Source organism: Talpa europaea, assembly GCF_964194135.1.
Source record: "Talpa europaea genome assembly, chromosome: 10".
NCBI lineage: Eukaryota > Metazoa > Chordata > Mammalia > Eulipotyphla > Talpidae > Talpa > Talpa europaea.
The window spans coordinates 60,080,135-60,092,642 of NC_140077.1; the positions used below are offsets into that span (position 1 = coordinate 60,080,135).

At 40.8% G+C, this 12,508-nt stretch overlaps 1 protein-coding gene across 2 annotated transcripts in view; it reads left to right on the top strand.

Annotated features, from left to right (window-relative positions):
- The window catches only part of PAPSS2 (3'-phosphoadenosine 5'-phosphosulfate synthase 2), a gene marked incomplete at both ends in the record, with an annotated part of 79,096 nt that overhangs the window by 34,761 nt on the left and 31,827 nt on the right, over positions 1-12,508 (top strand). For both annotated transcript variants that reach the window (XM_084244913.1, XM_084244912.1), the window contains one exon: positions 10,601-10,718. In XM_084244913.1, coding sequence (XP_084101039.1) covers positions 10,601-10,718 — 118 coding nt within the window. The remainder of the gene's footprint in view (positions 1-10,600; positions 10,719-12,508) is intronic.

The following is a 12,508-nucleotide window of genomic DNA, read 5'->3' on the forward strand; positions in this document are numbered from 1 at the left end:
AAACCGTGACTAAACCTCTGGCTTAAACCAGATTTTCTGCAACTTAGAGTAGGAAGTGTGGTTGAAAGGTCATAGGAGCCAACTAAGGGAGGGCCGTGAGTCCCAAGCTAAGAATTAGAACTTTATTCTGTGGTTGCTAGGAAGCTGCTGAAAGTTTTAAATATAAGAGTAACATGACTCGAGAGTGTTATAAAAAATTAATGTAAATGTCAGTTGGAAGAGGCAAGGCTTCTGGGTCAAGGGATGGATGTGATGGATCCTTTACAACCTTGAAGAAACAGGGTGCATGGGGGACTGTGCCCAGGAATAAGGTCCAAAACAATCAGGGCAGACCAAGTGAGATATTTATTTAGAGCAGTGGAGGGCAGTGCAGCCAGAGAGTCCAAATTATGCAAGAAGACAAGCAAAGGTAAGAGTCAGACAAGCAGTTCAGTAATATCAGTGGGATCTAAGGAGTGAAATGCGGCTGTGAATGAAAAATGAGGCAGGAGGACCTGGAACAAGTTCTATCAGGGGCCATGACACAGATGAGGCAAGAGCTTCCAGTCCAAATCTGAAGGCCATCCCGAGCCCTGGTAACCACATGATATGAAGCCAGGCCTGGATACTCACGTCAAAGTCACAGAAATGAGACAGTGAAGGCCTGAATCAGGGCATGCACAGTGAAAACTGGGATAAAAGACCCTTATATGAGTGATAACTATGAAGAATATGGATCAATGATGCAAAATTAGAGAAGAATGTAGGTCTATAAACCCTCAGTTGTTTTAAAAGCAAGTTATGTTCCAAGGGTTACTTTAGAAATTGTATTTGGGAACTTGGGAAAGTTTCATCATAAGAAAATGCTTTTAAAATAAAATCTAGTATACCAGGAATATTGCCATCCCCAGTATAACCATGGAAACAGCCAGAACTTTCCCTGTTCTTATTATCTTTCCACCTGCTTCTTTCTCAGTGTGAGTGTGAGTGATCCCTGTCCAAGTCACTGAAGGAGGATTTGGGTCCAGCTGTGAAGATTCGGGGGCATCTGTGCATGTGTAAACTCCTCTTCTGAAGGTTCTGAAAGGTACCTCCATGCACATATACCCCCAACTTCCAGCTATGTAATTCACCAACCTGATTTCATTCTAGGGTAGTGTAAAATTCCGGGATTATTTGATCCAAAAGTGTTTGCTTTTACCCTGCAATAAGCTTCACCTAATATTTTCTCCTCCACTTTCCCGTTTTTGAAGCCAAAAACACAGCTCCTTTGAGTTCCTCTCCCAAGGGCTTTCAATTTCCTTTTTTCCTCCTTTATCTTATTTAGTCATTCCATATGGAAATGTAAGGGCTGCATATGTCATAGTAGGGGCATTGGGGAAATATAAAGGGCTGAATGTGAGAATGAATTCGTCTCCATTTTGGAGGGGCAAAGGGTCAAGAGGGCACTGCTAGGTGTCACCAGTTTTCTCTCAAACTAGACTTTCCCTTGAAATACTTATAAATGCATTCCATAAACTATATGGGTGTCTACACTCATTATCTGTGTACTTAACTGTTATCACGTTCTTTTCATTTTATTTTTCTATCCCTTCTGCTTTACTCCATGGTGACTGATTTCTCAAACAACCCCAAGTAATTTTAATTCTTCAATAAGAAGTAAAAGAACAAAATTAGCTATTTAAGAAATATGGCCAGGAAGGATAAAGAACCCAGCAGAGCAGAAGCTAAAGTGATTGTGAAATGTTTTGGTTATTGCCAGATCTTAGTAAAGTGCAGTGTTTTTAGAAAGTCGACTTGATTTTTTTAAAACAGTTTTATTTTTATTTATTTTTATTATTTTTTTCAAGATTTATTTATACAAGAACCAGGGTACAGGCCAGATGTGCAGGAAGGTGAGAGGATTCACCAGAGACAGAACAGGGAACACAGAACAGGCAGACTGAGGGGAGCAGCTGGAGAGACAAGAGAGGTCTGCTTCGCCATGTGGGATTCTCGCTGGCCGCCCAGGACTGAACCCACAGAGGCTGCAGACAGCTTCACAGCATGGCGCTCAACCGCCTGCGCCACCAGGGAGGCCCTGATTTTTTTTTTTTAAGATTTATTTATTTATGCATATAAAAGCTAAGGTACAGGCCAGAAGTGTGGAGTGTGAGAGGATTCACCAGAGACAGAGCGGGGAATAGAACAGGCAAACTGACTGAAGGGAGCAGCGGGCAAGACAGGAGAGGTCTGCTGCACCATGTGGGTAGCTCCCTGGCCTGGGATTGAACTCAGGCTGCAGTGGCTGCGGATAGCTTCATAGTGCTGCATCTTAACCACTTGTGCTACCGGAGAGGCCCCTAGAATAGTTTTAGATTTAGAGAAAAATTTAGAAAATGGTACAGTGCTCCCATAGCCCTACACCTAGTTTACCTTCTTCCTAACTTTTCCATTTGTGTGACTGCGATCAAAAGACAATAAGGCAGGGCCTCCCCGGTGGCGCAGCGGTTGAGCGCTGGGTTGCGAAGCTGCCCGCGGCCTCTGCGGCCCCGGTTCGATCCCCGGCTGCTCCCCGGCCACTGGAGGAGGGTCCCACATGGCGCGCAGACCTCTCCTGCCGCCCGCTGCTCCCCTCAGCAGTGTACTTCGGTCCTTCTGCCTGCTCTGCTCCCCGCTCTGGCTCTGGTGAATTCTCTCACCCTCCCGCGCTTCTGACTGTACCCAGTGCATGTATAAACAAAAACAAACAAATAAAAAAAGAAAGAAAGAAAACATGCCTCTATATAAAAAAAAAAAAAAAGACAATAAGGCAGACTCCAGGGTGTATGGCCAGAAAAGCCCGATGGAAAGCAGAGAACACAGTATCTTCTTACAGTCAGTGATGTGTTAGAAGAGTGGGAAGACTCTGAGACTACACAAGGGAAGGAAAAGTGGTTCAAAGCAGTGTCATAAGTCTATTTCTGCAGGGTACCTGGAAAAGACTGCGTTCCCCAAGCCCTGGAGACTCCATAGGTCCTGCCCTTCCTGTTTAGATAATCCATGTTTGTACAGACTCTGGGTTACCATTAAGGTAAATGCACTAAATCTGGAGGACCTCTGATACCAAGTCTAATCCCACAGAGAGAAAGACATCTTTATTTTCTGTAGCAAATATCTGATTGATGCTTGCAAACTGAATTTGCCATCCTTGGCTTTCCAACATTTGCATAGGTTTTGGTTGCTTTGAGGGGAAAAAGTTAATACTGTAAAATATTTTTTTAAAGATTTATTTTTTTATGCATACAAGATCTGGGGTACAGGCCAGAGGTATGAGGGGGGGAAAGGATTCACCAGAGATAGAGTGGGGAATAGAACAGACAGATTGACTGAAATACACTGCTGAGGGGAGCAGCAGGCAAGTCAGGAAAGGTCTGCTGCACCATTTGGGTAGCTCCCTGGCTGGGGATCGAACTCATGCTGCAGTGGCTGCGGCTAGCTTCATAGGTTGTGTCTTAACCCCTTGCGCCACCAGGGAGGTCCTGTAAAATATTTTAATAAGCAAAGCCATGCAGAATTTCTTTAAGGCGCCTTAACTATTTTTTTCCACTTTTTTTGTTTTTGCTTTTTCACAACATTAAAATTCTTGCCCATTTGACATCAGCCTCTGGTTTATGTCATAATGGTGGCTTTTAAAAGACACATCAACTTAATTGTGGATATATTTCCTTTTAAAATATCTTTTTCACACATGGCACTTGTCAATTCAATAAATCCTTTGATGTAATTCAATCGTATCAAAAGATAAAAATCTGAAGAACATATTTGACGCAGCTAGAATGAATGGTCAAATGGAAGATAACACAAATAACAGGAGTATTCAAGTATTCTTAAAATATCCTAAATTATGATATCTATAAAATTGTTTTCTGTGATATATATATAATAAAATACATATCAAAGGAAAAGCAAGTAAACAAAAAGTGCATATTGTAATTAATAACAAATGTAGTGTACAAAACAATAAGTAAAAAAGCAAAATATATTTTTAAAAAGGAGATGAGGCCAGTGACCAGACTGTAATTAATTAATATCAAAAGAAACAAAGACAAAACCATAAGTAACATTGCATGGAAAAAGGCATATTTTTGCTAGTAGCTAGATACAAGGTAATCTGGGAGGAGGACAATAAAATTGCAACTACAAAAATTAGTTGGAATATTTAGTATCAGCTATATTATGGTGGTCTAACAATTGGCTTTGTCTTTCTGGAAAATGAACTAGGGATACATAATGAGACCTATGAAATAGCTCATAACCTTTTTTTTAAACCTTGCTCATATATTGTACAAAAATTAGAAATGATGTAAAAAATATATAAAATCTTAAAAATTAAAAAATAAAATAAACTCAGTAGTACAATTTTTTTTAAAAAAAGAAGAGAAAGTAACTGCCGACTCAGTCCCTGTGCATCCCCTTCATCCAGTAATTCATTTTAGTTTAATATTTCAAACATTCCTCAGGTCTTGCGCGCTTTCAGCTGTGTACATGAAGGATGAGACCCAGATGACCATTTTGTTCTTCACTGTCAGTACAGAATTCAATAAATTGCAGGGGCTCTCCAGCACTCTACCACATAGACTCTGTGATTGGTGATTTTGCCCAACTGTGGGCTAATGTTAGGGTGCTGAGCATGTGTAAGGTAGTCTCGGCTGAGCTATGAAGTTCAGTAAGTTAGGAAAATTAAATGCATTTTCGACCTATATTTTAAATTGACAATGTGCATATTGGGAAGTAACCCATTGTAAATAGAGGCAGACCTGCACATTATCTCAATCCTCAGTGAGGAAGTTGTGACACAGAGGTCGCGCGGTCAGGAATGGAGTTAGACCTGCCAGGTCTTGCATCTTCCAGGTGTGTGACTTTATCTGGTAGTTTTCAGATCTGTAAGTAGGTCACAACACCCAGCCTTAGTTCCCAGCTTTTGGTCACTAAGTGACATAATGCATGTGAAATTAGAGCTTCAGCTATGAGATGAGAGGGCAGTTATGGAGGTTGCTGTTTTCAGAAAATGAATCTTTAAATGAACTGCAACTGCAAGGCCAGGGCACTGCAGGACAGTTCTAATCAGCAGATCAGTGAAACCACAGCCTCACTGGAGTGAGGGCTAAGTTCAAAGGGGATAGGGTAGTGTTGTAACTGGGGAAGTAAAGTGGATTTGTTTGAGCTGTGTGGGAGGTAGGATTGTGTAGAGGGAATTCAAATCCACTTGCTCATTTTTTATTGAAGACATTATATACACAAAACCTTTGAACATTGGGGAATTCATAACCTGACACATGCTTTGAACATTGGGGAATTCATAACCTGACACATGGTTCCCAGCTTCCTTGTTCTTTATTTCTCCGGTGGTCCTTCCTTTCATAGCACTGTGACACATGCTTGTATTTGACTCCAAGACACCCCCACCCCCACCCCTCAAGCCATCTGCAATCCTTTCCCCCATGTGGCTTTTTCCTCGTAGTCATGCAAAATCAAAGTTGAGGCTTCTTTCCTGACCCGTCCGAACTCACCTGAGTTCCGGAATCCCCTTCACACATTCCTATCTGTACCACCAATGAGAGTGAGGGGTGGACCTGGCAGAGACACTGTTTTCCTGAACTTGGTCATGATGTCTGGAATCTGAGTTCAGGAGGCTGACCTGGGGCGAAGGGCATCCCTGAACTGTTAACTAAGGATTCCTGGGTGAGAGCCAGCACAGTCTAGAGAACATTCTCATTGGCTGGCCCCGAGGTCAAAGATAATGGTAATGGAAGCAACAGCAATATTGTGCATGTGACTCTTCACCCCTATCAAGTGCTACTTTTTCCATTATCTGATTTGACCTCGAGTCCCCTCTTCCCTCTCCAGATTTACCTTTGAGTGGATCCAAATCCTCAGAACACTTCTAAATCTGGGTGATTTACATGATTTCTCACACGACCATGATTTCTCCAGATTAGATTAAATGCTGCGTGGGCCTCATCAGAGTCAACATCTTGTCATATGTCTATAGTTTTTTCATCTATATTTTATATAGAAAATCATTTTACTCAATCCTTCAGCAAGCTTGTGAGGAAACTATTTTAGGCCCATTTTCTGGAGCAAGAGATGGAGGTTCAAATGTTAATAATTTGCCCAGAGTCACGGAGCAAGCAGGCTATGAAGCAGATTTTAAACCCAGGTTTTCTAGACTCCAAAACCCAAAATCATGTGATTCCTGTGCATGGTGGAAGGAGTGTTTCTGGACCAGAGACCTTTGTAATTTTTTCCTTAGAAATCCAGAATAGAAAGAAGTATGCACCAATTTTGTGGTTTCTGGGCCACTTCCTGCAAAGTGACAGCATCAGACCAGGTACCAAGGATGTCTGTGTGCTGTTTCTACACATGGGGAGGCAAGCATTTTTTCCTTAGCATGTGATTTGTTTTCCATAGAAAGAATCCTCTTTCTGACAGCCACTTTCTTTCCAAAGCTTAGAACACCACATGCTCTTTCGAAGGGAATGGAGATTTCAGCAGCAAAATGTTTTTGGCTGCCCCTCCCCTTTTGCAGTTCAAAACATCTGCTTCTATTTTATCTGTTAGTGTTTTGGAGAAAATAAAAGGCAAATTTGAGATAAATAAGAAGCAAAATTTCTTCCTGAACCAAAAAACCCTGTACCTGGTGATCTGAAACGATTTTTTTATTTGTTTAAATGTTGTTGAAGTGATAGAAAATCTATAAAAACACCCATGATTAAGATAAAGGTAATAAAAACCAAATTTCAGAGATCAACTATTAAATACTATAGTAGAGTAGTTCCTTCTGCTGGGTTCTGAACTGGTTTTGAAAACCAAGCATTTATTGGGGAGGCAATTAACAAGATCATAGCAAAGCTTCCACAGAACACTCACAAAGTCTGGAGTTTATTCTGGACCTCTGCCTGTAGAGAAAAGAAACAGCCAAAAGAGAGAAAATAAACCTCTTGTGGACAAATTAAGCTCTTGTGGGCATTCATGCACACAGATGGACAGTGGCAAGTCGAATATGCTTTGACTAAGATCATAGTGCATAAATGCACCGGTGTTGAACAATATATTTCACCATCTGAATCTTAATATGTATTTTCTTGTATGCTTGCTTTAAAGACAATTTTTTTTTGCCTGTAGTGGTAGAATTTACATATAATGAAATACTCATCTACAATATACAGTCAGTGAGTTCTAACAAATGCAAACAGATGTGTACTCAAACCCCTGTCAAAACATACAGTATGACCATCACCCAGGGGCAACTGTCTTAGTAAATTAGTTTTCCCTGTTTGGGGTCTTAATATAAATGGAATCATATGTGGCTTTTTGTGAAAAATTTCTCTGACTCAGCATAATGCCTTCATTTATTATCAACCATGTTACATGTGTCCTTTTTCTTGCTGAATAGTACTCCATTATATAATCAGTTCCCAGTTTGAGTTTCTGTGTAGATTTTTTTTCTATTTATGTGGGGTTTTTGTTATCTATTTTTCTATTGCGGGACACTTGGTTATTTTCAGTTTTGTCCAAAGTTGCTAAGAATATTTTTATACAAGTATTTTTATAGATAATTGTATTCATTTCTCTTGACTAAATGTGTATGAATTGGATTGCTGAGTCATAGGGGAGGTATATGTTTAGTTTGATAAGAAACTGCCAGGTTTTTTTCTAGAATGGTTGGACCACTTTATACTTTCACTGTCATCATGTGAATGCAGACCTTGATATCATTGAATGTTATCAGTAGCATCTCCTTTCGGTTTTATTTTGCATTTCTGTCATTACTAATGTCCTTGAACACTTCCTCAAATGCTTTCTGGTCACTGTGTATTTACCTCTGTGAAGTGACTCTTCAAACATGTTGACCTTTTTAAATGTTGGGTGGTCTTCTATTATTGACTCGGTGGTGTTATTTATATATCTTCATATAAGATACAGATATATATATATATGGATCTCGCCCTCCTTTGGAGAGTGGGATCCCAGTTTCTTGATCTTTTTTTCTTTATCTCCCACTCCCCCAAGAGATGCCAGAGATTCTGTTTAGTTTAATACTAGATTCTCAGTACCTGGAATGGTCCTTGGAACATAGCTCATTTACATGAACATTGAGGGAATGAGTCAGTGAATGAACTGAAGAACTGATATCCAGACACAGTGTTCTTGAATTTTATGGCAGTGATTAACAAGGAAATAGAAGACAAAAAATCTTAATGTTATCTTTGAGTAGTACAGTACACTTGACTCAAGAGACTCAGGATATCATCAGGGGGTTTGTTCACTTAGTGAAAAGATAGCTAGAATGTCTCTCAGACTAGACTTATTGGTCCCCATTTATGGGGATGATGCCAGCCATTACTGTCTAGTGTGCCTTGTTCTGCCTCTATATTCAGATCCTCCCCAGCATTGGGTTCTCTTGAGCTTTGCCTCTAACTTTGGAGGGTTTTAGGTAATTGACAAGGCTGGTCCCAGCTTTCAGTACTTTCTTCCTTGTTCTCTGCTAATGCCAATCCCTGCCTGATGGGGGGCCCTTCACCAGCTCTATGCCTTCCTAGCAGGCAGGCTACCACCAAATGTGCGTGCTGCTGTTCTGAGTCCCCGAGGGCCAACACAGGGCTCCTTGATCTGAAACCATTGTCCTGATCCTAACCCATTAAGCTCCAGCCTTTCCTGTTGAAAGTATAAACTTAACATTCACAGAGCACGTTCACATCTATTTTTCATATGAGCTTCCAAAAAAACCTTTGTTGTTTTTATCCTCAAAGGAGGAGGCATAAAGAAGTGATTTAATCTGCTCCAGAATATATCAGTTACCCTCACGTGGCACAGAGTTCTCTAAGACTTCCTGGTCTTGCTCAATGAATATTGATGCTTTCTTAGCTCTGGTGGGTGTGCATGTGTGGTACTTAAGACTCCACAGATTTTTTTTTATAGTTCAGCAACTTGGATTACATCTGTTGTTAGAAATTCAGTTACCACACCAAAGACATATATGGGTAACTCCCCGCCTTTTAATTTAACTACTTTTATGGGTTCTTCCTGCACCACCCTTGTTGGGTCACACATTATTTTATTTTATTTTATTTTTAAAGATTTATTTTATTTATACAAGAACTAGGGTACAGGCCAGAGGCATGGGAGGGTGAGAGGACTCACCAGAGACAGAGCGGGGAACAGAACAGGCAGACTGATGAAATACACTGCTGAGGGGAGCAGCGGGTGAGACAGGAGAGGTCTGCTCACCATGTGGGTTGCTCCGAAGCCAGTGGGGATCGAACTGGCACTGCAAAGGCTGCGGACAGCTCACAGCACTGCGCTCAACCGCCTGCGCCACCAGGGAGGCTCCACACATTATTTTAAAAAATATCCACCAAAAACTGTATTTATTGGCTCATTTTACCTTTTTTATTCATCACACATGTATCTTCTGATAAATTTAGGGTCAGATTATCTGTACCTCCCTGAACTGATTTTATCACAGTCAAAGTAAAGACGTGAGATTTGAATTAGTCTCCAAGACTAACAGGTGTATTTCCATTTCTGCAGGACTTTTCGAAAGACCCTGATGTCTGGGTGGGAGTGAGAAGCCTTTAAGCCTTCATTCTGTGACAGGGATTTCTCCCTGGCTCTTCAGTAAGAGAGGCTCAAGCAGCCTCACACTAATATTTCCTCAGCAGCTGGAGCTTCTGGATTAGCTTCAATTCATGCTCATTGGACTTTGAGGAGAACATGCTTTTACAGAAACAAAAAATTCCCCTCACCTTTTCCAAAAGGCTCACATTCTAAAATATCATAGAACCAGAACTTCTACATTGTATCAAAAATGACCTCATTCAAATTATACTTTCAAAAGCTCATGATAGGTATTCTGAAAGCAATGTCTGTGTGGGCCTCCATGGTGGCGCAGGGGTTAAGTCTCAGCACTATCAAGTCATCACCAGCCACTGGGGCTTGAGTTCCATCCCTGGCCAGGGAGCTAACCCACATGGCACAGCAGACCTCTAATGTTTTTGCCCCACTTCTCTCAGCAGTGTACTTTGGTAGATTCACCTGGTCTGCTCCCCACTCTATCTCTGGTGAATCTTTTTATCCCCACACCTCTGGCCTATACCCCAGTTCTTGTATGCATAAATTTAAAAAAACACAATAAACCTTTTTTTTTTAAAAAGGTAATGTCTGTTTGTAAATTGAAGTGGGAAATGTTAGCCTGACCAGCTGAAGTTAGGACAGAACATGTAAAAGAAAAGTTTCAGGGAATGGCTGTTACCTCTGTCAAGGCCACATGCCTGATACATGTTCTCCCAGCTGCTTGTACCCCTTGCTTTAAGTCAATAAATACCCTGAAACTTAGTTGTTCAGGGCTCAGACATTGCAGAAGGATCTCCTTTGAGCCCACCAGCATAAAGAACTTCCCTCCCCCTCTCTGAGTGCAGGGTGGTTTCCTGACAGAAACTCTGCTGCAACAATAAAAAGGAGAATTAATAAATGTAACTGTAGCCAATTAGAAAAAAATTTCTGTTTGGGAAGGCAATGACTGTAATTTTACCTTAGTATATTTATATTATGCTTCACATTGAATTAATCAAATGTTGTGCTTGGTCTTGTTTTGAAGGAAAACCAGCAAAAGGCCACCAATGTCGTCTATCAAGCCCACCACGTGAGCAGGAACAAGAGAGGACAGGTGGTTGGAACAAGGGGAGGGTTCCGAGGATGCACTGTGTGGTTGACAGGTATGCCATGTAGATATGACTCTCAGTTTAAGGGAATTAACTTGTTTCACACATTGTGTATCTATTTTGTGTGTGTGTGTTTAGTTTAACATTAGGAGGAGACTGAGAGTTGTAGCTGAAAGCCTGAATATTAGACCTAATTCTACCATCAGTGGGAAATAGGACTTTAAGTCACAGAATTTTTCTAGTTGTTGATTTTCTCCTCTTTGACCAGAAAGGATGGGATGAGTCAATTATGATAGTCCCTTTCAGTTCAGGAATTCTATAGCTCTAGATTTTGTGCCTAAACACACTTGCTGTCAGGTATGAATGGGGCATCTCAAATTTGACATCAAAGTATAGCTGTCCATAAATATTTATATTTGGAGATATCTAGAGATCTTCTTTGTTGTTTTCTCACTTAACATACTAAGAGACTTTCACTTAGTTTAAAAAGGCATTAAAATCTGTGCAAGAAGGAAAACTAGTGATTTCTGTTTTGCTGAGGATTGCCACACGTTTATTAAAATAACCCACCCCCCATGAGGTCACCAAATGATCTCCCTTTTCTTGTATTTTTATGACCACAGAATGTCAAAGCTGGTAGCTCTCCTGCCCACCTGTGACAATGCAGGTGCCTCTCTTTTTCCTAATAAACTTGTCCTAGTTAAATGAAAAAGAAAGAAAGAAAGAATATCAATGCTAAGGTTGAGTGACAGAACTGGAATTAGTACTGAGCCACTACCTTATACTCTGAGCATTAGTAGAGGAAATTGAAGACTATATTCTGACATAACCAGGACTCAAAAGAAAAAACCCAGTTTATGGGCCTCCCTGGTGGTTCATGGGGTTAAACACAGCACTGTGAAGCAATCTACAGCCATTGTAGCAGGGCATGAGTTCGATCCCCGGACAGCCAGGGAGCTACCCACATGTGCAGCAGACCTCTGCCGTCTTGCCCAGTGCTCCCCTCAGCAGTGTATTTCAGTCAGTCTGCCTGTTCTGTTCCCCGCTCTGTCTCTGGTGAATCCTCTCACCCCCCACACCTCTGGCCTGTACCCCAGTTCTTGTATGCATAAATAAACACATCTTTAAAAAGAAAAAACCCAGTTTATTTTATAGCTATGTTAGTCTCAAATAGAGATGCAAAGATATGTTTACCCAGATTATAAAATCAACCTATATATGACCATCTGCTCCTAAATGCTGATTTATTCTAACCTGATGAAATTCTAAGAAATTTGAAGGCAGGGACCTGCCTTATATCTTTTCTTGCTATTCTGAGTCTTTCCTGTCTCTGGCTAAATCAGTCTCATTCTCTTTTTCAACTTTCCCCCTTGTTTCTGTGATACTTTCATTTTTTTATTTCATTCAATGGATTCAATTTCTTGCAGTTTCCAGTGTGAGGACAGACAGTGCCATATCCCAACAGCAGTGCCCATGTGGCATGGTTCCTGAAATGTCTCCCCCCACTCCCTTGAAGTGAAGAGTAGCATTACATAAAGTACAACATACTCCAGAACTCTCTCTCTTGTTATGTGTTTGCCTTGATGAGACATTGGGCTTTAAGTGTTTGCACAGCTTTTGAATTGGGACGTATACACAGAGTCCTTTTTTTTCCTAATGTGGAACATGCATGTGGAACATACATTTTTCCTCTGGTCAAAGAGGAAAAAAATCTAAGTGGATATGTCCCCTTTCTTACTCCTAAAAGATCACCCCCTCTTACTTTACTTTTTTATTCTCATATAACAGAGGTAGAATATTGACCAGGTAGACTAGAGGGAATCAACTACTTCAAATCCAGACAC